This window comes from Pristis pectinata, chromosome 18 (assembly GCF_009764475.1).
Source record: "Pristis pectinata isolate sPriPec2 chromosome 18, sPriPec2.1.pri, whole genome shotgun sequence".
Classification (NCBI taxonomy): domain Eukaryota; kingdom Metazoa; phylum Chordata; class Chondrichthyes; order Rhinopristiformes; family Pristidae; genus Pristis; species Pristis pectinata.
This window is the reverse complement of record NC_067422.1, coordinates 15,421,568-15,448,998: the sequence shown is the minus strand read 5'-3', so window position 1 is coordinate 15,448,998 and position 27,431 is coordinate 15,421,568. Positions and strand designations below refer to the sequence as shown.

The 27,431-nt window shown below is 37.8% G+C and overlaps 2 protein-coding genes across 2 annotated transcripts in view; one reads left to right on the top strand and one right to left on the bottom strand.

Moving 5' to 3' along the window:
• LOC127580058 (lysosomal alpha-glucosidase-like) overlaps positions 1 to 18,711 on the top strand; it is a 41,870-nt gene extending 23,159 nt beyond the window's left edge. Inside the window, 13 exon segments of the mRNA XM_052033221.1 lie at positions 781 to 891; positions 2,706 to 2,819; positions 3,322 to 3,406; positions 3,575 to 3,692; positions 4,682 to 4,815; positions 5,365 to 5,516; positions 6,219 to 6,367; positions 9,037 to 9,178; positions 10,086 to 10,184; positions 12,416 to 12,580; positions 13,929 to 14,011; positions 14,013 to 14,079; positions 15,498 to 18,711. Of these exon segments, the coding sequence (XP_051889181.1) occupies positions 781 to 891; positions 2,706 to 2,819; positions 3,322 to 3,406; positions 3,575 to 3,692; positions 4,682 to 4,815; positions 5,365 to 5,516; positions 6,219 to 6,367; positions 9,037 to 9,178; positions 10,086 to 10,184; positions 12,416 to 12,580; positions 13,929 to 14,011; positions 14,013 to 14,079; positions 15,498 to 15,560 (1,482 nt within the window). The 3' untranslated portion in view covers positions 15,561 to 18,711.
• ccdc40 (coiled-coil domain containing 40) overlaps positions 1 to 27,431 on the bottom strand; it is a 106,186-nt gene that overhangs the window by 76,505 nt on the left and 2,250 nt on the right. The gene's annotated exons all lie outside the window — the stretch shown is intronic.

The window sequence follows — 27,431 nt, the reverse complement described above, 5'->3', positions numbered from 1 at the left end:
GATTTCTGACAATAGATCCTTTACCTGAAACATTAATTCGGTTCCTCTTTCTGCAGGTGCTGCCAGGTTTGCTGAGTGTTTCCAGCATTTCTGTTTTTATTTCATGCACTGATACTTGGAGACACGAGACTGCTGGAATCTAGAGCAAAAGATGTGCACTGATACTTTGCTTAATGCTTAGGATGCATTCCCAGGAATGAGAGCACAAGTGGAATTGGTGTTAAAAGAAGTCATTATGGCATTTTATATATAGAGCGAAAGATATTACTGACAGCATTTCCATGCCAGGATCCTGATGTGATCTCCATCTTTCCCCCGCTGCTACACTGGGAATTTGGTTCAAGGCTAAGCCATGTACTGGCCCTCCTGCAGCAATGAAATGTTTAAAGTGATCTAATTGCAGCATGGCTTGGTGTGGAGTGAATGTGCATGGCTTCTGTAAGAGATGGTTTTGGGCTGGCTGGGGAAAACAGTGCTGAGATGTGGGGTTCAAGGCTGCAGCTTGATTGGCAGAGAGAGGGTGGGCCTCTGCTGGGGACTATTAGTGGCTGTTCCATGTGTTGACACACCATCCAGACCGTACAGGCTCTCTTGTCACTTCCTATTGGATGTGATGAAGCTACTCTTTGGCTCCTTAGCTCTCCCCAGCTCTGAGGTTTCTCTATTGTAACGATGCCAATGGCTAGCAACCATTTTGAAGCTTAGTTTTAATGTCTGAAGAGAGCCAGCTTGGTTCCTTTTTCTTCAAGAATACTTACGGCATTTTACTTTTTGTTGTAGGATTCTGGCATCAGCAGTGCAGAGACACCAGGGAAATACAAACCATATGACGATGGTGTCAAGAGAGGTGTCTTTATCAAGAATGAAACAGGTCAACCGTTAATAGGATGGGTCAGTGTAGCAAAGAAAAGCTTAAACTATAAAGTTGGATTTTCCATTTGCTCATTATTAATTGCAAGCAACATTTTTGCCAAATGTTCTTTACGCGAAGAAATAAAATCAAACCTTTTGGAAAGACGGTAGTTAACTTAAAGTACTAATAGTTGTTTTGAATGATACCTCTTAGAATACAGTTCTATTCAAAACTTTGATTAATCTGTTAGAAAATGCTGTTAATTTCAAGCAGATAACTTGTTATCGGCATGTGGGTACAAATGTAGTTTGACGAACCACAATTGTTATTAGTTGTGATTACATACAGGCGACCCCCATGCTACTGGGGTGGGGTTGCATTCCTATAAATCTGTCTCTATTGTGATTTTCCATCATGTGAAGCATGTGTTGAGAAATGCGAGTTGCTAAAAGAAAATCGTATTTATTTACTTTATTCCTCACAAATTCCATAAGAGTGAACTTTATTCCATATCTCACATTTTTAGGTAGTGGTTTGTGAATTCTGTAAGGGTGAATTTCTGCTACCCAAACGGCCGTAACGTGAAGGTTGCCTGTAGTCAGTTTATTATGAAGTTGTGTTTGAATGGGCTGACTGACCAGGTGCTGGTTCAGTAGAGAACCACCTGCTGCAAGCCAGAATTTTTTTTATACTTCTTTATGACTTAGGGGGCTGTTCAGCTCATTGATTTTATGCCAGCTCCTGGACCAATCCTATTCATCCACTAATTTCCCCCGTACCTTTCTGCCTACATTCCCATTAGTTCCATGACTCGCTTACATTTGGGGAAATTTGTAATGGCCTATTAACAACCACATGTCTTTGAGATGTGGGAGGAAACCAGAGCACTGTGGAGTTTCTCCCCACTAATCACAGGGAGTATGTGCAGACTCCACACAGATAGCTCTAAAGGTCTGGATCGACCCTGAGTCACTGGAGCAATGAGGCAGCACTATGTGGAGTTTGCACAGGCTGTGTCACTGTACCACCATTTGTGCCTTGGCACATCTCAGTTTTCCACTCATTCTCATTCCAGGAGGCAGGACTGCATACTGAAGGAGGCAGAGAAGTTGGCTCCCGCTACCTTTGTGGAAAAGGACTACAGACTAGTGTCCTACCATCACTGCCTTACCATCAGGGCAGGGTGCTATGTAACAACCTCTCAAACACTTCATGGGTGTATTTTTAAGGAGGAAATCTGAATGGCATTGATGCATTATAAGTAAAATGTATTGACTTGATGGCACAATAAATGTAAAGAAGGCCATGTACTGAGTGTAATAGGTTTCCTGTATATATATTTTTATGAATAATGTATACTTTTGAAATTTAAAAAAAATGACTGTCAGGTGGTTCTGTGTGGGATGGCAATCTGAAAGGATCTCACTCTGAAAGGATCTGAGTTTACACCAGAGCCCTGGTAACTTTTCATCTCATATCTAGAGTATTCCCAGTTATGTCCTTAACTTTCTAGTAAATGAGTTAATTGGGGGTCAGTTAAAATATCTAGTTTATTCTTACTTAAAAAGAACATTAAATCCATCCAAGCTGTTTGGCCTTATTTGCTGCTATTGCAATGCTCGACTATGTGTATTTCTTTGCATTAATATAAGTAGTATAGAAATGCAGGCAATGCTATGCGACTAGACACACAGTTGTGATGTGGGGTACATGTTGCTAAAATTCAAATCTGGGAATATAGGACTGTCACCTCCTTCTCATGAATACTCCACTGTCTAGACTCGATTTGAATTCACGACACACACTCAGTCTCCAGAAACACATTCAAGATCTTCTGGTCTGCTTTATTTAGGTTTGGCCTGGTCCAACAGCCTTCCCAGATTTTACAAACCCAGAAACCCAGGCATGGTGGCATGAGAACATAAAGGAATTTCATGATCAAGTGCCGTTTGATGGGATGTGGATTGTAAGTATATGAAGAAAATGGAAAAAAACTCAAAATATAAAATTTAGAAGTTGTGCAAAATGAATAAAGTGCTGTTAAATAGGCACTTTAATGCTGTTGTTAATTATGTAGTCTTCAAAATTCCATTATTCAAAAGATTTAGTTTAGATTGTTTAAATATGGAAAATGACAGAGCAGTATAATACAAGTGCATGAGCAGTGCTAGGTAACTGATAATGTACGGTCACTTATTGTTTTTAAACTCTGCTACATTCCATATGCAAACATGTTACTTTTTGCTGTTACAATGTACTGTTACAATGTTGGTGCAGATCTCATGGGTCCATTTCTCCTCACCTGGATTCAGTCCATGGGGTCCGTCTATGCCTGTATCTATCTGGTCTGCGTGCAGAGGCAGAATCTTGCTGCTCCAGAGAAGGTGGTTTAAAAGATCTGGAGGAGCTACATCTGTGAGATCAACTGTTTTAACATTGCTGAAAAAATTAAATAAATTGTTTTGCAGGACATGAATGAGCCATCCAACTTCATTAGTGGAGCAATAGGTGGTTGTCCAGACAATGATTTAGAAAACCCTCCTTATGTACCAGGTAAGATCCAATATGTTCAACCTTCTCTTTCAAAATCATTTTATGCCTTTCTTTACAATGTTTGTTTCAAGTATTTTGTACGTGACTGGTTTAATTCTGTGATTTTTCATTTTCATTGTATTTTTGACTTTGTGAAACATTTATTAAGTTTTCATTTATCTGCTGCAGATGTGAATGGAGGATATCTGAGATCTCGTACACTGTGTGTATCTGGAAAACAGCATCTCTCATCACATTACAACCTGCACAACCTGTATGGGTTAACTGAGGCCATTGCTTCCCACGAGTGAGTACCAAATGAATCCTAAACAACTTCATTTTACTGAATATGGTTGTTGTAACATGGAGTAGTCAAGGGTTTTTGAACACTGCAGAATAAGTTTAAAGTTTTCAAAAGAAAATCCTTTGAACTTATTTCCACCTTTTTTAATGGTTTTAGAGTACCTATTCTTTCTGAATAGCACTCTGAATAGTACTTCAGAGTGCAATTCTTCACACACGAATTTATCAGGCAAACACATTGCATTAAGGCATGATCCTGGCCTCTGGGTGGGCAAAGGTAGAATTAAATAGGAATCAGAAGCAGAAAACTTAGCAGGTATTTTTCATTTCCTATTCCAAGGTACTAATGTGAATTGTACCCCATTTACCTTTTACTTTAGCTCAGAAGGGACTGGTAGTCATATTGTGACCTTATTAATCTGAATGAATCTATCTGTCATAATGATGAACCATTTAGATTAACAGCCAGCTAATCATCTAAAAGCCAGGGCCACTATACTGCCCCAGACTTCATTTTGAACCACAGCTCTGATCACCGCCTTGTGTCCCGTCTGATTCCAGGGATCAACTATCAGATTTGTAAAAGAAAATTGCTTGAGCTTGTGGCAATTGTGGAACATTCTTTGGTTCCTTCAGCTTTCTCCAAATTGGAGAACACCATCAGTACCAACACAGATACAACTCTATATGATGTCATATCTCATTGCACTTAAATAGTAATAATACTCTAAACTGAGGTGATCGATGGGATTTGCATCCAAGGAGGATAAAAGCTCAAATGGCAATTGATCGAGGCGACTAGATTTTAATCTTTTACGACTATGGCAGAGGGATGCCGACAGCAAACAGGAGTATCAAGTACTGCCAATGAATCTTAAAAGCACATTCCTGAAGTGGCTTGAGGAGTGTTGGAGGGTAAAAATGATATTGTTTATTGGCAGTTGTCAATTGTTGTAAACATTAAGCTATCAATGAGTTTTCTCTTGTACTTAGTGCATTGATCAAAGTGAGGGGTAAGCGCCCTTTTGTTATTTCACGTTCAACATTTCCCAGTCATGGTCATTATGCTGGACACTGGACAGGGGACATCTCAAGTGGCTGGAATGATATGTACTACACCATCCCAGGTACATAAGTTAATGTGGAATTTGTTAATTGACCTGAAAAGTTAACCCTGTTTTTCTCTGAGGATATTGCCTGATCTGTTACATTTTTTATTTATGGAATTTTATATACTTTTGGAACATCTGGCTGGATTGTACCTGAAAATGAAAGTTGATTTTTAACAGGATACTATGCCCACATCTATTTTTGATAATTTAGATCTTTCTCACTTTGCTTTCTCTAAAATCCCTCATTCCAGCAACGTTACCAGCTGTGGGCATTTGCTCCAGGCTCTGTCTCTGCTGTTATATGCTGGCAAGCTTAGATGTGCATCAAAGAAGAGCAGGGTTATTCTCCTTATCTTTCTCCAATACATTACAAGTACGCTATCAGTACATATCTTCCCACCACAAAGTAAATTCTTTTTATTACAGCCCTTAATTGTTGATAATATTTTTAGGATAGTCGAACTATTTACCTGCTATCTGTTGTACAACAATACAGTTTAAATATAAAAAATGGAATGTGAAAGATGAAAAGTTTTTAAAAAAAAAAGCTTGTGTATTTCATAGCAATAATGCTGTTTAACATGTATGGAGTTCCACTGGTGGGAGCAGATGTCTGTGGTTTTCGTTGGGGCACCAATGAAGAACTCTGTATACGCTGGACACAACTCGGATCTTTCTACCCTTTCATGCGGAATCATAATGATTGGAAACAGCCGGTTAGTCTTTGAGAGAACAGTAAATATCAAGTAGACATAAAGAATTCAATTTTTTTAAACAACAGTGAATATTTATTACTTTAAAATTTTGAGGATTAATTTGATAGGCATCCAATAGTCAACTGTGTAAAAGTTGCGGAAGTTGTGAGTTAGCTTTGATTCATGGAAATGAACATTACATGTGAAGTAGAAATTTATCGTGTATTTTCTTTCATTTTTGTAGCAAATTTGATACAATATTTTTTAATTAATTGAAAACATTGTAACAAAATATATTTGTATTTGACATATAAATCAACGAAATTGCTAGTTGAAGTTAAGGATTTCCCCTTTATGGTCCTCACCTTTTTGAGCAATTTTTACTGCTGACAGCCAGCAGCATCCAGGTCACAGACACTTTCTAAACTGTTAATTGTATCCTTATGATATGGAAGGATACAGACCTAGTGTGGGCAAATGGGATTAGTATAAATGGGCAAAAGGGTTGGCATGAAGGTAGTAGGCCAATAGGCCCATTTCTGTACTGTACAACTCTATGGCTATGACAGGATCCACTGCGTTCAAATGTTCATGTTTGGTATTGAGGCTTGAGACTCATGATTAGACATGTTCTTTCAGAATATCTGTATGCCCATTTTTGGTATGAATTAATATTATTAGAACACCTGATGTAAAGGAAGAACTGTGTATATTGTGTTTCAGTCTCAGGAACCATACGTCTTTAGTGAGTCAGCACAATCAGCAATGCGGAAAGCTCTCTTCACAAGATACAAGCTGCTGCCTTTTCTTTACACGCTTTTCCACAAAGCGCACACTGCTGGAGAGATGGTTGTTCGACCACTGTCATTTGAGTATGTTAATTTTTTTAATGCTTTGTGTAAAATGTATTTACACAATGAAGTTAGAAAATAGGTTGAAATTAGATCTAATGATATTTTGCTGTAGGTTTGTTTAAATGATCCAATCACATTTTAATACGTCTTCAAACTTTTCCATGGGTTAACTTCAAAGCCAGCATTGGGTCATCAGGAACCCAATGAGGTCATATTTAATCATTCAAGGTGCATCTGAAGCACAGTTCTCTTTACCAGTCTACAAAGTAAAACATGATAATGTTTCAATGGCATTGAAACCAGCAGCATTTGCTGAAAAACTGACATTAACTTTTATACAGTTGCACATGTTCCAAGTTGGGCTGCACTGTGTAAAATTCACAGAAATCACTGACAACAATTTCACATTTTTTTCTTGGACATTTTTCACTGCAAAAACCATGAAAATTGCATCTTGTGTTGAATGGGAGTGAGTTTTCAATGTCATACTGTCATAACTAATCATGCAAAATCTAACTTTGTGAATCTAGTCAATCTCACTAAGAATATTTATTCGAAAGTTATATGATAGTGTCATACAGCATGGAAGCAGGTCCTTTGGCCCAGAGTCTATAACAACCATCAAGCACACACCTACACTAAAACTACACTAATCTCAATCCATTCTATCCACATTCCCTTCAACTCCCTCCAGATTCTACCATTTACCTACACACTAGAAGCAATTTACAGCAACCAGTTAACCTAACAACTTGCACATCTTTGGGATGTGGGAGGAAATGGGAGCACCCAGAGGAAACCCACACATGGACAAGTGCAAACTCCATAGACAACACAGGAGATCAAAATTGAAGCCAGATCACTAGAGCCAAGGCTCCAGCTCTACTAGCTGCGCCACAGTGCTGCCCCAAATACTAAATACAAGTTTTTGTTTAAAATTTCAGCTACCATTCTTAATCTTGTGTGCACATCCCAAACTTTATTTTGTTCTCTGCAAAGTATTTAAAAAGCTTAGTTGAAAGTTATTTTCTGATTTGCATTATTAGAATTCTTCAATCTCATTTGCTGCTCTGACATCACTGTTGTTGGACTGCATAGCTTTTCTACCTTAATCGGAAAGCCAGTGTCAGAGTCTAATATAACAGTGGAAGTTGTGTTTTTAGTTGTTTATAGTGAGACCTCATTTGGAGTTTTGAATTCAATAAAGGGGGCAGCAGAATTCCTATGATGACACCAGGACCAGAAACGTTAAAAACACAATGCATTTCTTTTGGTATAAAGTGGTGTAATCACTTGCTGTCAAGTCCTACAAATAGCTGTTTTTTTTGTTTTGGATATCTCTTAAAATTTTGTAGTTGTTTCTCCAGAACAAAATTCTTACAGCAGAACGTGGAGAGAGAGAGAGAGAGGTGAGACAGGGTTAAAAACAGAGTAGTGGGAAAAGGGACAGAAGTGGAAAGATGAGGGAGGGGACAGGGTAAGAGGCTGGAAGGAGAGAACCAAGAAGGGCTAAGGGGGAAGGGATGTGTGTGTGTAAAATGACATTAATTTTTTGCAAATGCTGTGGCCATAAATGAGCTGAGTGCTTGCAATTCTTAGGCTTCTTTGGAAACATCTTCAACCTTTTCCTTTGATATAATAACTTGATAGCCATGGCTAGACCCTGTTGCGATATTTTGCCTTAAAAGGATATATATTACTTGTAAACTATGTATTAATTATGTAAAAGTCAGCCATCACCATACTTTTTAATGTAGTTTCCCAACTTATCACAGCCAATTCATACCATGTGTCTTTATCAATTGCTTCATTCAAATCTCAGACTCCAGTTTCAGACTGAACTAAATCATCTCAATTTTAACATAAAATTCAATCATATTATGAACGTTGTTCCCCATGGCCCTTTAACATCAGGTCTTCAATCAAAGATTTCTTATTGCACAATACTAGATCTAAAATAACCTGTTCTCTTATTGGCTTCTCAACATGCTGATCTGGAAAAGCATTTCTTATACAATCCATGAATTCCACCTTTACACTATTACTGCTCATTTGGTTTGCCCAATCTATATTATAGATTGAAGCCTCCATGATTATTATGTCACATTTGTCGCATGCTCCTCTAATTTCCTGCTTTACACTATGCCCCACATTATTATTACTCCTTGGGGGCTGATATGCAATTTCATCAATGTTTTCTGCTCCTGTTGTTTCTTAGCTCTACCCAGACCAATCCTACTTGTTTTTCTGACACAAGTTCCTTCCTCTCCACTGTCATTCTTTAATATCAATGCTATCATGCCTCCCTTTTCTATTTTGCCAATCTCTTCCAAGTATCCTGGAATATTTAATTCTCAAACTTGGTTACTGTCCAACGTCTCTTTAATGGCTCCACACTTAGGAGAAGCACTTGGCATTTGCTTAATAATGTGCCACAGCATGACAACTGAGTTTGAGAACTCAATGGTTGGATGCTGAAATGCTTGAGGCACCAGTTAGCAAGGGTGCATCAAAAGTTTGTGCATGTACATTTGACTTAAAATGCCATGGCTCAAAGATTCAAAAAATATCAATGTTGGTACATTTGAATAAAAAATACTTTATTTAAATAGCTTCATCTTCCCCATTTCTAACAGTTCTTTTGGATTTACTCCACATGTGTAAACTCTGCTTTTTCTTGGCTTTAGGTTCCCTCAAGATACAAACACGATAAGTATTGATCGTCAGTTCATGTGGGGGGATGCACTTCTCATCACTCCAGTACTGAAACCTAAGACAGTAGAGGTGTCTGGCTATTTTCCCCCAACCACATGGTACAACCTAAATGATGTAAGTTTTGTAAGATTCTCCATTTTTAATATGATCTTGGAAAGAAAATTACATTGTGTGACATACTCACTGCATCTACATCAGTAACACTGTTTAGTTGAGTTTGTGTGCTCAGCAATGTTAGTTTGCCAAGTTTGCCTTTAGACTGACATGTTGAATTCTCAGAAAATTGTTAAATTACAAAACAAAACAGTTCAAGTATAGTATCTTGTTCTGGGAGTTTTTAACTCTGCTCAAAAGAGCAAACAAATATCCATTCTGATCTGGAAATCATAAGGTGGATCACCTGAAGTATGATGGTCCTGGCAAAATCCCCATACTTCTTTCTTGATCTGAACACACCTGCAGCCAAAAGAGCTCCATCTTACAGGGGAAAGCTAGCAGTATCTCGCATGACAAGGCATCAAAGCTGCCAATGCTTAAAGTATGCAATATTTCTAAATGCTTCAGTCTTTCAAAATGAGGAGACCTAAAACCCTCGAATACTTCAAAAAAATCTAGTACTGTCAAATATCCTTGCAGCTGTTCCCCTCCATTGAAACAAATGGAGGAACAATCCTTCTGCCAGCTCCATCCTACCACATGATGTTCATGTAGATTCCACACCAAAAGTCATGGAGAATTACTGCAATTTTATATCCTCAAACTGAACTCCATGAAGAGTCCAACATTAGAGCAGTCAGGAAAATAACAATGAACAGCTGACTTCAGCTTCAAGAATTTTGCATCTACATGCATGGAAACTCCAAAATTGCTGACAGTTATGTGGGTAAAAATGTTAATTTATGAACAGTTTGTTACTAAATCTAGGTTTATAATTTTAGTTTTGGTGTTTAGCACAGTTTCACTCTCTTTATGTGCATGCAGCTGTGAATTTGTTAATCCATCAGTATCTCTCCCGTTTTAGGGTTCTGCAATTCATAGTAAGGGTCAGTATATTATACTTAAGGCACCTTTGGATACAATAAATGTTCATCTGCGAGGAGGCTGTATTCTGCCTATACAGGTAAGCGTATATATACGGCTTTAACGGGGAACAAACATACACCAGGTAAGAAAAGCCAGCATAGATTTCTGAAGAGTTTTGAGAAATATAAGTTGGAGTAGGCCATTTGTTCCTGATTTGCTATTGGGTTGTCCCTCAACTCCACCTTAAACATTCCCAAATCCTTTCATTTCGTTTGTATCCAAAAATCTGTTGATCTTTACTTTGATTTTACTTGATGACTAAGCCTCCACGGATCTTTGGGCTAGAAAATTCCTAAGATTTGCAATCATCTGAGTGAAGAAATTTTTAATCCGTCTTTAAATGACAGATCCATTATTCTGAGATAGTAGCCCTTAGTTCTAGACTTCCTCAGCCGAGGGGAAATGTCTTCCCAGCATTGACGTGTCAAGCAGCTTGTAAATTCTATGCCGTGGGGTTAGCCTAAATCCCTTCTCATAGGACAACGCAAATAACTCAGAAGCCTGTTTGTTGAGCCTCCATTGTACTCACTTGGTATATCCTTCTTTGGGTAAACAAACTATACACGATACACAAGGTCTGATGTCACCAGGACCTGAATATACCCGTAGTAAGACTTGTTTATTTCTTGCATTCTAATTTTTTTCCAGTAAAGAGTAGAAGTGATTAAGAGATGGTTTGATCAAAATCAACAATGGCTTAGAGACAGTTTCACTGTTTTATTTATTCTATTTGCTGATAGGTAGTAGAGACTACCAATTTCAAGTGAAGCAGAGGCAACCTATTTTTATATAGTGGTTATGACATGGAATGGGCTACCTGTTATAAGGTGCAGCAGTTCTAATTTTTTAAATGTGTGCTTAAGTACCTTGACAAAAGTGAAGAGATATGGGTGGGGGGGAAGAGTGAGGGGGTGAAATTATTCTTCAGAAAGATGGCATGACTCAGTAGACTGAAATTTCCTCCTTCTGTGCTGTGATGTAGTTTTATGATTATTAGCATTATGTAGTAATAAGCAATGATGGTATCAGAATTTAATTCAATCTGGTCATAGTTACCGTTTGAAGAAAGTAATCACTTCTTTAATCACGGAATCAGAATCCTGCAACACAGAAATGGGACCTTTTGGCCCACCTCATCAGTGCAGACCATGATACCTATCTACGTAATCTCAGTTGCCTACATTAGGCTTGTATCCCTCCTACAACCTTTCCTATCCATGTACCTGTCCAAATGCCTTTTGAAATGTACTTGTATCTGCCTCTTACCACCTCCGATGGCAACTCGTTCCAGATAACCACCACCTTCTGTGTGGAAAAACTTACACCTCAGATCTCCTTTAAATGTCTCCTGTCTCACTTTAAACCTGTGCTGTCAAGTTCTGGACTCCCTGCCCTGGGAAAAAGACTATCTACTTCAACTATGCCCCTCATAATTATATAAAACTCCCAAGGCTCATCCCTGAGCCTCCTATATTCCAGTGAGAATAAGCCCAGCCTAGCCATCTCTCCATTTCACTACAGCCCTCCATACCATGCAACATCCTGATGAATCTCTTCTGCCTGCCAAATTCCTTCTTCACTACCCTATCTACCCGATGTTGCCATTTTCAGGGAGCTACGGACTTGCGCCCCAAGTCTTTCTGCACGTCAATGCTCCTAAGATCCTTGCCATGTATTATATTTCTTCTACCAGAATTTGACTTCTCAAAGTGCATTACCTTGCACTTGTCTGGATTAAATTCCACCTGCAACCACTTTGCCCAACTTTCCAGCTTGAAGTATTCTGTGCAAATCAAGACCTCCTCCTGAGGGAGTCAACTCAGATACGAAAAGTTTTATTTGTTGAATTCAGTTCTGACCAGAATTCAGCAGCCATATGCCTGAAGTGCATTGATCTCAATGTACATTAGTTTCTGCATTGTGCACCGGTTACTAGGAGAGCATCTCTGGCAATTAGACCAGTCTTTCTGAGTGCATTCTCTTTTTCTTTGTAACCTGTCAATTATAATTGGCTAATTTGGAAAAAATCAGTGGAAAGGAACATTGTTGTTTTCCACACTTCAGTTTCTCACCGGAAAATATTGAAGAAGAATAATCTATTTTTTCCACCCTTTCCAGACAAAATTTTTCATGGTCCTGAGAGCATGTGTGTGAATTCTGTACCCTGGTCATCAAAATATATTGTTGGTAAAAAAAATACCTTCAGAAATGAACTAACTTAGTTATGGTTGCATCCAAGTAACACTGTATTTAAATCATTTTATTGAGGAACCCAACACCACAACTGCTGCCTCTCGTGGGAACCCATTTGGTCTGATTGTTGCACTGTCTGATCAAGGAACAGCAAGAGGAGAACTCTTCTGGGATGATGGTGATAGTCTACTGACTTATGAAAATGGGGACTATACTGAAATTATTTTCCTAGCAGTGAAGGTAAGTATGATAGATTTCCCATTATTAATGTAGATTGTAAAGAACCCAAGTTTGAAGCACATCCATATCTTCTTTGAAATTCATTGCAATTTTGATAAACCAATAAGCTGTCAATTGTTTTATTCAAACATGTCTTGGAAGAAAAGCAAAACTGAGTTGCAACTAAAAACCACACTAATGTGGCAACAGTATAAAATCTGACTGAATTAATCCCGCCTAATAGCTCTATAACACCAGATGTTTCATCATAAAGCAACATTAGCAGCAGCCAGGTAAACCCACAACTACCTCCTCAGGAACAATAGGACTGAGGAGAGGAGATGATGCCACGTTTAAGAGGAAAGCATGGATGGATAGATGGCATAAATTGAAGTAAAGGGTGGAAGGACTAGATGGAAAAAAAATTCATCCAAAGAATGGTAAAGGTCTGTAACTCCCTACCAGAAAAGTGGTAGAGGCATTTAAAGAGTACTTGGATGTGCAATAGAAGAGTCATAACCTCCAGAGTTACAGATCAAGTGCTGGAAAAGGAATTAGGCTGGGCAGCTCTTTCTTTCAAATAACCTGGAAAGGATGGTCTCCTGTGTCATATTATCTATGACCTCTGTTGACGGGCAATTTCTCAGGGAGTGCTAAGGAGCAAACTTGATTTAAATGATGTAGATCAGGTTTTTGAATTCCAACATTAAATCTTACAACTGGCATGATCATCCTAACTTGTAATCAAAACAATATTTTAAGCTGGAGGCGCAGAAGACTGCAGATGCTGGAATATGAAGCAAAAAACAAACTGTTGGAGGAACTCAGAGGGTCAAACAGCATCTGTGAGGAGAAAGGAATTATCAATGTTGTCGGGTCAAGACCCTGCATCAGGACTGAGAGTGAAGAGGGAAGATAGCAGGTATAAAGAGGAGGAAGCTACAGAGGGAAGCAGTGAGAGAGGGTTTCACAGAAGAAAGGAAGAAAACTTCAAAGTCAACATGCCTTAAAACATTAACTGTTTTCTCTCTTCTGTGGATACTGTTGAGTATCTCCAGCATTTTCCGTTTTTATTTCAGATTTCCAGCATCTGCAGTTTTTTGCTTTGAGTATCTTCTGAATATTTTGCTTTAGAAAAATCAATTCATTTTGGATATCTTAATGGAGGTATTCAAGAATGAGGGACTTGTTGCTTTGATAGAATTTTGATTTTAGTATTGTTTTGTACAGAACATGTATTATGCAATTTACCTCATTCTACTAGATTACATCATTCTCAATGGATGGTCACAGTCTATGAAATTGACACACATCATGAGCATATTTGATTCTTTGTGATGTTTTCATAAGATCTATTTTCCACCCCCAGAATGTGCTGTTCAGTGAAATAATCCATTTGAGTAATCAGATTAATGGTCTGAAACTACGCAGTGTCTTTGTGTTTGGAGTTCCATTTGCCCAAAGAAAGTTTGGTAAATGGACTCTGGATCTCAGACTTCTTCTACAGAAGAGACACAAAGGTGAGACCATGGTATTTGTCTAGATAGTTTTTAAACATCATGTTGAGCACAAATGCAATTAATTTTGACATTTGAAAAATGTTTGTATGTATTTTTGATTCTACTAAAATTGCCTTTTTCTGATGATGTCTTTCTGCTGAGGATCTTATGGTCTATTGCCCTTGTCCACATTTTCCAGTGCATGAATGTCAACTGTGAATTATTGAAAGGCCCTTTGATAATGGGGCAGCACTGCTGAGGGATTTTAATCTACGTAGATTGGAGAAGAAAAGGCTACCCTAGCCCAACTGATGAGGAGTTTGTAGTGTTTCTGGGGTAGTTCCATAGAGCAGCACATTCTGGAGTCAAGCAGAGAGTAGGCTTTGCTAAACCTGGCATTATGCAATGAAATAGGATTAATTAATGGCCTCAAAGTGAAGACACCCCTCAGTATCAGTGATCATATAATTGAACTTTGCATTAGTTTATTGGAGAGAAGAATGGGTGCAAAATTAGTGATTTCGATTTTAATAAGGTCAGTAAAGAGAACGTAAAAGCAGGGCCTGCTAATATAAACTGTAAAATTTAGATTAAGAAATCAGTAAATCTGGTTGCTGTAGAGGGCAGTTAAGGGGATCTTTTAGAATACACAGAACAGATGCATTCTAATGAGAAAGAAAAATTCCAAGATGATTATGTAACATCCATGGTTAACAAAAAAAAAGTTGGTTTCAAACCTAAAGGCAAATCGTGTAACTGCACAAAGATGGGTGACAGGTCAGATGATTGAACAAAATATATAAAATTGCAAAGAGTGACTAAAAGATTAATAAGGAAGAGAAGGTTTGAGTACGAGGAAAACGCTGGCTAGAAATATAAAAGCAGATAAAGTTTTTGCAGATATCTCAAAAAGGAAGGAGTTAACAAGCAGCATTGGTCTTATGGAAATGTTAGTCAGGGGAATAGATAATGGAAAATAAAGAGATGGCAGATGAGTTCAACATGTATTTTGCAAAAGTTGTCATTCTACAGGATATAAGCAACATTCCCAGAAATAACTATAAATTGAGAATTGTAAAGAAAAATTACAATCACCAGGGAAATGTGCAACTTAGCAAATTGTTGGAGCTGTGGGCTGACAAGTCTCTTGATGCTGATGGAGTTCATGAAAAGGTCTTAAAAGAAACAGCTAGTGAGATAGTTGATAAGTCAGGTTTTTTTTCAAAATTCAGGGGAGGTTCCATTGGACTGGAATCTTTATTCAAGGAGAAAGGAAAGCAGAATGTGGCAAGCAGGCTGAGATGGGCATTGCCTGTATAATTCATTTAATATATTCCATTAACTGAACTACTAATTTCATAGATTTTTCTTGCAAAAATACACTTAAAGTATTTTGTTTCTTTCGTTTATTTCGTCCATCTGCTTTAATTTCCTTTCAGGTGCTGACTTTGCAGAATCTCCCTATTCCATTAGGAAAGCAGTTTACAATTACTTGGTTCTGAAGAAAGAAAAGCAAACATACCAAAAAAGTCTCTGCAACAAAACAGATGGTTATAAATCAGTGGTTAAAAAGAAAAGTTAGAGGTATTTATGATTGGATTCTGATTATTAGTCTGACAAGAATTCTTGCACATTGTTTCAAAAAGGAGTCATGAAAATTTTATCTTTTATACTTGAACAGAGTTTTGATTGAATCAATTATCTGGGCATTTTTTGGGGTGGAGTTGAGAGGGCACTGACTGTGTGAGATCCATGACAGTGAACTGGCTATCTTTGAGAGTCTCTCTATTTGGTCTAAATTACTGCTGCAAATATTTTCACTTTTGCCTATTACACTGGTGTGATTTAACCCCCTGAATGAATAATTTCTGAATTAGAAATGAAACTACTAACAGAGTTGTCCTGTGATTTTTTTTTTCCAAAGTATTTAACAACATTATGGTTTAACTAACTACTGCCAAATATTTATCTTTACTTCTGTACCTAAAAATACTCTTGATGCTAATTGTCCATATTATGGACTATTGCTCCATTTAATTGGCCCTGTTTTCCTTGGGGCAGGGAGTATGCTACTATGTGGCTAATCATATCACTTCATTTAACTTCTACCAATTGTAGTTATTAAAATTTATCAAAATCTTTGATTTTGTCAATTTTATTCTTTTTCAATAATTGGATTTTTAAAGATTTTATTAAATCTGGGAAATTTGTTTTCATTCATGTCCTAATTAAGCATTATTCAAAGTAATTTATGTGATAAGTTTAAGATATTTCTCGGAGTCAAGATGAAGTGCTGTATAAATCGTCTACAACATGTTTGAAAAATAAAGCATAGTTAGTAAATGTCAAGAGTAATCATCAAGAAAAGCCAAGAAATAAGAGCAGGAGTAGGCCATTTGGCCTCTCGTACCTATTGTACCATTCAATAAGATCCAAGGTATACCTTTAGCCTTACTACGTTGCTGATATCCCTCCACACCCTTTTCCACTGAGTCTTTACAGATGTCTTTGAAGCTTTTGCTGCAGATAGGCTGGCTTCAGACAGCTGCCCAGGGCTGGTTCTGAGAAGCAATGGTTGAAGGTAACGTGATGTCCTCTGACAGAGGTATGACATCCAGAACCTGCAGACCAACCACCATTGCCAGCACCATTGTTTCCAATTCCAATCTTGGTGTTGAAGCAGCTGATGGTCCCTGAATTACAGATGTTTTATGCTTCCTCTCTTCATTCTTTTCCTTGGATTCAGCTCTCCATACATCTGAGCAAAACTCTGTGTGAGCCAAGGGGTAAGTCTCTTCTCCTGCAGAAGAGAGACAAGTTCCCACATGCCATATTTGTACTTCTATGGGAGAGCAGTCTGCTTGCAAGCATCATCTCACTCCTCATGGAGGACATCGAGCAGTTCACCGATATATTCCTGTTCCTTTCAAGCTTCAACCTGGTTTCATGTTGTAGAGAGAAGATCTGATGAGTAAGCATGAGGCTTCATTTGTGGTTTCACAACTGTCAGAAAATCAGGAATGCAGTGTGATGGAACGGTAATCAATCCTCAGCAAAAGTGAGTGGAGGTCAAGGTGTCCTGACTCCCTTCAACCTGCTGTGAGAGCCTGGAGATGGACTCTACACTCATTGTTATCATCTGCACTCAGTGAGGCAAGCCTGGCAGTTCATTAACCACTTTCCTGGCATCCACATCAGCCTTGTCAAGAAAGCATCCCAATTGTGGTCCTTATTTGAGTTCTCTGGGACTATATGGTTGCACAGAACGACTGTTTTGCCAAAAACTTATGAGCCCTCACACTTGATTTTCCCTTCACCTGGTGCCATATTGCAGCCCATTAGTGATTGGTGGTGCATCTCCTAGTGACATATACCTTAACCTAATCTTTTATCCATTGCACCCGGCACCCCATAGTACACCTGCTGCCAGTGTGAGATATACTTTGGGGTCTCGGGCCCAGTGGTGCACTGTGCCCTTCATTATTCTCAGCAGCTTCTTTGTCCTCCTCTACCTCCAATGTTTTCTCCTGCTCCTCCTGTCCTTTTTTGGAGAGGGAATAACCTGATATGCTGGAAAGACAAAAATAGAGGATAGTTGCTACAAGCTCAGGCAGGAACACCTTTACAGTGAAGCTGAGGCATAGGTAGAAGTGATGGTTACTGGTGAATCAAATCAAATGGCAGAAAGTAATCACATTGGAACATTCATTGCCTGTATTGCTCAAATGTTTTAAGTGATTTGAGGCTCGGTGGCCCCTCTGTCCAGAAGGTGGATGACAATTTTACTCTGTTCGGGACAGCTGCTTCATGTGCAGGTGGTTATTCCTTGCTAGTTATGCCTAAGTAGAAATGAAGAAGGACATCAACCAAGCACCTTATTAATGTCCCTTTTAGAGGCTTGACCTTAATTTGAGGAGTGGAAGAGAGAGAATATCAGTAGTGTGGACAGGGTGGAGTAAATCTGTGTGTGCATGTGTTTGTGAATAAGAGGGAGCCAAAAAGAGCAGAATTAATGTTGGTATATATTGTCAGTCCATGAATTTTCTCCCAGCATTACCCTGTGATTCAGGGGTTCTCATTCCAGGCCAAAACTATCCCCTACTAACGGCAGCTTAGCCGGTCTCCTATTTCCCACCTTGACCCACAAGACTCTTTGCTTCTTGCTCCCACTTCAGGACTTAATTGCCCTGCTATGTAAAATATGGAACACTCCCCTGCCGCACCTGTCTCCTTCACAGCAGACATAATGTGTCTTGTTACAATCTGGCTTCCAAGGGGAGTGTACCTTTAAAGGCTTACACCTGTCGTTGGTGAACAGTACTAGCAAGTACTCTAAATTGGGTGTGATCCCAACAAGAACCATATAGTTTCTATATGAGTGGGCATTTCAGAGTGCACATATACTGTTTTGAATATCTTTTCAGCCAATTTCACAGTTTTGTGAATGGGACCTGATGTGATAATCAGCCTAAAATGCAATGATAATTTAATGTACCCAAAAAGGGCAAAATGTATTTTCTTGGCTAAAAACTTTTGTTTATAGCAAAAACTTGTCTAAAAACTGTGTAAATGCAATGATTTTTGAGAGACTTTTAGTGGTGAAAAATGATTGTACAGCATGAAAATAAAAATGTAATTTGAAGTTAGAGTTGCTTTCTAAATAAATCTGAAATACAATGCTATCTTTGTTCTTCCATTTGGCATAATTCCATATATGAAATGGAAGCAGATGCTGTGCACCCTGCTATGGCAGCTGTTTAGCTGGATTATCTCATCTTACATTTAATTTATCTATTCTTATTCCTGAATACAGTATATAGAGAACTCAGCTGTTGTATTTTTAAGTGTTTTTGAAATGTGAGGGGTCTTTTATTCTGTGGTTTGCATTTGTGCTTTCTTTTCACCTTTGCTATTTATTTCATTGTTTGGTAGAATCCAATTAAAAGATAATATTTTATTTTGCATAAAGATGGAAGCCTTTAAATTAAGATCAGTTTCCCGTATCCCAAAACTCACTCAGTATGTACCAAATTCTACCACAAGAGAATGCGTGGGCTTCTTTCTCCTCAATCACCAAGCAGTGGTTATCTTCAATGAGGTAAAATTTAAATGCGACATCTTGCCTTCATGCTTATTTTTTTCTGCATTTCAAGTCGATCCATCTGGGAACATACAGGACTGATGGATATCTCCATTCAGTGAGATTGTGGTTGATATTTCGATTCAAAGGATAACTTTCCCTCGTAGGATGAATTTAATTGGATGGAGGCTGAAGTTTCTTTGTGGTAAACTTGAATGTTGTTATCTTTTGATTTGGTCATGGGTGAATTTTGGCTCTTTATTTGGATCATGGGTGAATTGCTCAATGGCCTCTAACAATATTGCAACAATTCATATTAATAGGATGCTCAACCTACAGCGGCTCATCAAACAGAAAAATCATGCCGAACTGATGGAATAGAGCAGATGAAGGATATGAAGTCTGTCAGTCAATGATTAGAGAAAATCACCCAGATGGTGTGGTGTAAAAATTGAGGGATTTGAAAACAATGCCAGAAAGCTGGGTTCAATTTCTCAAAATTGCAAATCAACAACCTTTTTTCAAAATATTCAAAGACCTTTTAGTTTGGATATCTAGCATCTTCAATAATTTACTTTAGGATTTTATTTCTGTGTGGATGTTCATCATTGAATCTCTGTGTGTGAGTGAGACCTCATTTGGCTCACCTGTTTTACGATAACTATTTATCAGAATGGATTTAATTTACTACACTTTGATTAGATCACTTTTAAGCTTCTGAATGAATTACTCTATCATGCCAAATTATCAAGGAAGATGCTTAATTGGTTACAAATCATATTGCAAAGCTGGGTAGATGGTTACATAAATAATGGTTGAATTACTAAGCATTATCTACACAGTTTTATGAAAAAACAAACAAAACTTAAGCTGCCAAATCAGTGCAACATTGTAAGTTAGCACTCATTTATCAGCCACATGTATCAACACTAGTGGTGATCGGAGTTTGATTGTTTTCAGTTGATGATGCTACTAGTGATTCGTGTGATGCCTAATGTTAACAATCAGTCATGCCTTGGATAACCCCAGCCTAGTGAGTGGATGGTGGAGTTAATCACCCTGTCCTCTGATTCACGTGTTAGCTTTTGGAACATTGAACCAATGAGTTTCTTTTCAGCTGAGTTATCTGTTTTATTTGGATCTTCAGAGTTGTCAGGGAAGAAGATACCTCTGCAGTCACACTAAAACAGCATGTTCTTGAGATACCGGATTGACTAAAAATTCATAAGATGGAGCTATTAGGAAAACCAGCAGAATTTAAAGTCACCAATTCCAGGGAAGATGAAAATTGTGTTGGTCTAATTTTCCAATTCCCATTAAATATGTGGGTGATACCAAAAACAGGAGAAATGCAAATATTACACCTTTTATTCCAAAATAAAAAGGGTGTTTTATTATGTAAAGGAACCTCCTGGGCAATGAAATGTTTTCTCACCTCTGTCCTGAATAGCTAACTCCCTAACTTTGAGACCATGGCCCCTGATTATAGCCATCCCAGCCAAGGAAAATACAAATGATATCACCTCTGATTTTTCTGAACTTGACCGCATAGGCCCAGTCTACTTGATCTCTCCTCACATGACAATACCCACCACCCCAAGAATCAATTTAGGTTATCTTCCCTGAACTCCCTCTAGTCTCCCTACCCAAGGATATTATGACAGAGTTGTACACAATATCGACGGGCAACCTCACCAGGGCCCCATATAATTTCAGCAAAACATCTTTACTTGTGTAACAAACAATCTGCTGGAGGAACTCAGCAGTCAAGCAGCATCTGTTTGTGGGGGGTGGGGAGGAATTGTTGACATTTTGGGTCGAAACCCTGCATCAGGACTTTACTTGTGTGCCGAGATCCACTGCAATAAAAGCCAGCATACTATTTACCTTCTTAATTGCTTGCTTTCTTTGCACATTAAATTTTAGTGGGTTGTTTGCAAGGATACCATGACCTTCTGAACACCAACATCTTTTAATCTTTAACCAGTTAAAAATACTCTGCATTTCTATGTTCTTCACCAGTTATTTTTCCATATTGTATTCAATATGCTATCTCCTCACCAATTCACTTGGTTTGTCTAGGTTCCCCTGAAGCCCCTCTGCATCCTCCTCACAATTCACACTACCATCCAACACAATATAACATAATATAACTTGATGTTCTTTCTCCTTATTCTAACAAATAAGAAATTAATTATATTAATACTAATTAAGTTAGTGTTAAACTATTAATGAAGCAAAAATTAATAATGCTGAGAAATAATTATATTTGAATTGAGCCACATACAAGTTGTCTATGAAAGACAATGAGATGAGCATTCAGTCTTTGGGATGAACAATAATCAGTTTATACAATATACAGGGTCACTTGTATGTTAATTGTGATAGTATACTTGCAAGAAGAGTTAGCAGATATTTCACAGTGGAATATTTTACACAATAATAGCCTGAGGAAAAAACATGGTGTCATTTGATTCTTGCAATGCCTAGTGCCTTTAAGATATGCTAACAGGGTATGCTGTGGACCAAACAATGCGTTTCAATTAGTATAATTACTCTGACTCTCAAGGTTTTGTAACTGAAGTTATTTTAGAAACATTTTCATTTCATTGAAACAGAATATTTTAGAATGATTCTTGTATCACTGATAACTGATGAAAAAGGATGGTCTTTTAACCGAGCATTATTCAGAGCTACAATTCCATAAGGTCCAAAGTAGATTTATGTTTGTGGGATCACTTTTGTGTACATTTTTTAGTCAGTATTCTCCACTGTAACCTATCACATACTCTCTGCTTTTAAATGGCTAACCTGACCGAAGCTAGCAAAGAAACACATACAGAGTGATCTTCCTGCTCATTACAGTATAAAACCTTTAGTCTCTGCAGTCGTCAGGAATATTTGAGAGAACGTCTAGAATGTCCAAGAGTGACAGGATGAGAAATATGATTACAAACTAGATTTCCAGATAAATACTGCCCTTGCCTACCACATCCACATCCTGTGGATTAACATAATAAAATTGTCCTTTGTGTTTTTTGTCTTTTCCATTGTCTCCTTTCCTGTTTAGTGAATTAAACAATCTTAAATAATAACAAAGCTGCACTCTTAAGCATCCAGTGAACATTTTACTTCTCTCATTGTACTCCTTTCTCACCTTCCTATTTGCCCTATCCACTTTGACACTTGGTCCCACTGTGATCCAGGTGGAGTCTATTCCATCTGAAAAGCATCTTTCTGTCCTAATATCAGTGCAGTGTTCCTTGAGAAGGAACTCATTTGCACACTTGCCCTTTAGCCTCATGTTAACTGATCTGTCTCTTCCTTTCCAGCAGCTTTGAGAAATCCATTACCCTAACCAACACTCGCAAAACACTCTTCTGACCTTGTTCAAGGATGTGGAGGGTGTCACCTATCCTTCTAATTATAGAATTGCCAATCACTATCGTTTCCTGTTTATTCTACTGGTGCTTAGGCACTCTTCTAGGCTTTGATGTCTTGGTTGCCTTGTACTTGTGTTCCTTACAGCTTTTCACTTGCCATCACAGATAGTGAGTACAATGTACCTGTTGTTTCAAACCATTGTTAACAGGACCCTTTTTCCATCTTCTCAGTCAGGTTACCCCAACAGTCATGCCCGCCATCTACTGAGTCTCTCAAAGTTTGGAATGTCTCTTGCTCTCACTCAAGTTCGATGACTCTGAACTGGGTGGACCTCAGATACAAATATTTGGGGACTGTCTCAGTGTATCCTTAACACTTAAACTAGAGTTGGCAGGGTAGTCTTTGTTATTTACTTGGTTATTCAAATTAAAATTTAGCTAAGAGATCTTGTGTTAAATGGAAAAATATCTATCTATTTACACTGAGAGTTTTTATGTTGTTCAGTAGAATGACTTATTGTTCTTTAGCTTTCTGGAAATAAATGATGCCTCAGCAAGAGTAAATTACACTTTGCATGCTTGTGTGTCCAGTACTCCAGGTTTTCCAATAAATTGTATTATTTGCAACATACTAAAGCTTCTCAGTTTTCTAAACAAGGTTATCTAAACATAACTTTTCAGGTTTTATTAATCTTTATTTCATGAGCTTGAGGCGCATTTCAGTGTGGAACATAAAAACAGTATTTAGAAGGCTCCAGTTTTCCACTGCAAGGAAAGTTACAAAAATGTAGACTGTATGTATACAATGACAGACTCAATATTTTCAATATTCCTCCTTTCAGTGTCGAGCAGCTGGGCAGCTGAAGGTCCTATGGCAGAAGAGGCATTGAAGGAGAGCAAAGTTCTATTAGGTTACTCTCAATCGATCATCAGCAAAGAACATAGACTCTGAGTATTAGAAAATCAAATCAAAGTAGCTAATCAGCATTATAAATCCATGAACGGTATCGGGTCTTATCTCATGGAAATCACGAAGACTTCTTGTAAAGTGATGTTCAATGCTCAGATTTATAATGTGATCAATTGTTTTAATGCTGAGGACAGTGCCATGAAGAACTCCTTCGTTAAATACTGTTTTTATGTTCCATGCTGAAATGCACACAGGTCAAGCTTGTGAAATAATTTTTTGTAAAGGGGGCTACAAGTGTTATTTGCCACTTGGTACCCCAAGCTTTGAGGTTATGCTTCATTGAGCACCTGTGAATGGAACTGTCATGTGGTTTTATCTCAAGATGTTCTAACATGGAATTTTTCCACTGATATTTTGCATATCTGATAGTGAGTTCCCAGCCATTGTCATACCATTCCTTCTCCTTTGTGAATATATATTCAAAACATTTTTTAAAAAATTGAAACATCTTTCCACCAATGGATAAGAACCATCTATTATCTCAGGTGATATCCCTGGTAAAAAATATTAAAGAGCTTGATTGAAGTATTTAATTACTGTGCATGTTGATTGTTAATAATTACGATGATTGCATTATAATCATAAAGACTGATACAGTGAAATATAAACAGAAAATGCCAGAAAGATTCAACTGGTTAGCTAGTATCAGATGGAGTTACAAGTTAGTGCCCTTTCACCTGTAACCTTATTTTCTTCACAGATGCTACCTGAGCTCCTGAGTATTTACAGCAATTTCTGCTAAATTTCATATTTCCAGCATCTGAAGTATTTTTCTTTTGTAGTCGGACACACAGATGCACCACTGTTGTCCTCTGAAGGTCTTATCAGTTACTGTGTTCTTTTGGGCAAACCTTGAAAATGCCATGATGGATTTATCTGCAACAGAGCAATGGGTGAAAGTAATTGGATGAGATTCATCCTAAAGCAAGTTAGGAGAGAGCCATACACTTATTTCACCTTTCACAAATGTGCATGGCTAAGAATACAATAGTATTGATTCACCACTGAGAGCAATCCTGAAGGCATCTTGAGACTTGTAACAGGAGGCGAAAGAGATGGAACCAAACCGTGCTGACCTAAAGTAATAGACCTTGGTTAGAACATGCTCTAATTTATTGAACATTTAAGCAAAGTACTGTTCAATTTTATATAATTAACCAACTATCATCCCATTGTCTACTAGATGCAATTTTTAATATCATGAAAGTATTTTAAATATGAACCCGTGTAGTATAATTTCTACAATATTTGGTGAAGCAAGTATATTCTGTGTCATTTTGAATTCAATATGGTTACTTTTAAGGGTGCATCATTTTAATATTTCTGCTAATCATGTTATGTAATATTTTCAAAGCTTTACAGTAATTACTACACAAAATTAAACCTTTCACTTGAATGAATATTCTGCACAGCTCCCTTGGAAAGTTTAAAATGGGGGAGCTTCAACACTGTTGCCTAGCAACCAAATCAATCTGTAACCATAGCAATAGAACATTTCAGCAGAAAATACAGCCGTCTATTTCTATACAAATGTAAGGTTTCTCATTTTGTTTCCACTCATTTTGCATGCATACGTCTAATATATACAAATGCTAATTGTGTTCAAATACTTGCCCTTCAGTTCCTAAAACATCAGTAAGACTTGTATCCAGCATTACAAATGCATTTTATTTAATTAAGGTATTGATCATAATGCAGTGATTTTCACAATGATATGCTCTGATTCCTTTTGCGGAGACCATCAAGACTAGTCAATACAGGTGGCATATCTTTGCAAACAACCAGGATTCATTAGACTGAAAAGGAGTGGAGGAATAATAATATTTATCTAAAAAAAAATCCTTGTCCTGTGCAGATTATTAATCAATTGCATTAAAGGTAAATACGTTCCTTAAATTATTTCCTATCCAAATCATAAATGATAAGAGGCATAGATCGAGTGGACAGTCAGAGACTTTTTCCCAGGGTGACAATGGCTAACACAAGGGACATAATTTTAAGGTGATTGGAGGAAGGTATAAGGGGGATGTCAGGGTAAGTTTTTTTTTACACAGAGAGTGGTGGGTGCGTGGAATGCAATGCCGGCAGAGATTGTGGGGGCAGCTACATTAGGGACATTTAAGAGACTCTTAGATAGACACATGAATGATAGAAAAATAGGGGGCTATGTGGGAGGGAAGGGTTAGATAGATCTTAGAGCAGGATAAAATGTCAGCACAACATTGTGGGCTGAAGGGCCTGTACTGTGCTGTAGTGTTCTATGTTCTATAATTGATTTGTCTAACTAAATACACATGATGTCCTTTCACAAGATTCTACCAAACTTGCCTCTGGGTAATAAACAGTTACCAAAATCTGACTTCATCTTTAATGAATATCACAGCCTTATTTGATTTTTGAAGTCAAGTTATATAAAATTTCAATCTTTCTTACTATATTGCATTGAAGCTTTTGCTGCAATATCTAACCAGTTAAAGTGTTAAAATTTTACGTACTTTAATTCCAGTTTTTCAAAATATTGAGTTGTCATGAAATGAATTCAGGGCATTAGTACTAATATTTTAGAAATTTATTTTGTGCATTTTACATATGCATAGTACTTTACAGTGAATGTGTTAATTCTGAAATGGACTCAAGCCTGGAATTTAGATCTTACCATTTTCAGTATGCTAATTGTGTGTTAAGGTTAACTCCCTCTTCAAATCATTATTAAAATTGGAATATACTCGCTTTAAAAAAGCGTTACCAGATTTACTCCCATTAAGAAATGTTATAACCCAATCTGTGTTTCAACATCCACATGTGCTTGCAGAACAGGCAGCAGCAATGGCATTCGTGGAATAATCAGTGTTAAAACGTGCAGCAAAATTAAGCATCCAAATCAGTTGACAGACATTTTTACCAAGGGAAATTATTCACCGTAGATTGTGATCCCTCTATGGCAGCCTCAGGAGCAGGGGTAGGGGTAATGCTACATGGGTCTCCTACAGGAAAATCCCTCTTAAGCATGGAGCAGGCAGGTCAAGTAAAAAAAAATGGTGAAGAGTGTTTTTATCATTGAGAAATTGCAACAAATGAAAAACACAAGTTGTCCAGAAAGGTTGGGAGCAGGTGGGGGCTGGCATTGGAATCTGGGAAGATCAAATGGGGATGTTAAGATTTCTCCTTTCATTCTTCATGTATGAATCCTAGCTGCTTACTCAACATAAATATCAACATTAGAAAATTAAGTAGGTATCTATGGAAATAAACAACAGTCATACTTAAATTCATGAGTCCAGGTCATTGAAGCCAATGTAGCATCAGAATCTTCTAGAAACACACAGATTGGGTTATAATATTTTCTTAATGGGAGTAAATATGATAATGCCTCTTAAAGCAAGCATATTCCAATTTAGAAAATCTTATACATTCAAAGCAGTAACCAAATTAGTGGAAATACCCTACTCTACCATCCAATTGCAGCCAGAGCATGTCAAGCAATAGTATCTTTCTAACTGCAGTTTAATTGTGTCTGGAACTTCTCAAGCATTTCTCTTTGATCATCCGTCTTCAATGTTTCCTTTGGGTGCTCTGGTTTTGTCCCACATCCCAAAAATGTGTGGGTTAGTAGGTTAGTTGGCCAATGTAAATTACTTCTAGTGTGTAGATGAGTAGTAGAACCTGTTTTTTTTGGGGGGGAGGGCAACGAATTGATAGGAACGTGGGGGAGAATAAAATGGGTTGGTGTCGGATTAGTATAAAAGTGGCTACTTGAGGGTCAGCGTAGTCTCACTGATAGAAGAGCTGTTTCTGAGCCATTTCCCTCTAGGACACTTATGTCTATCACTTCACTGTTGCTCTTGATTCTTCTGTTGCCTACACTATCAGCATGATTCTCAAACATCCAAGTTTGGATGAGTTGAAGTTTCAGCCTCTTCAACACTGAAAAGGCCAGAAC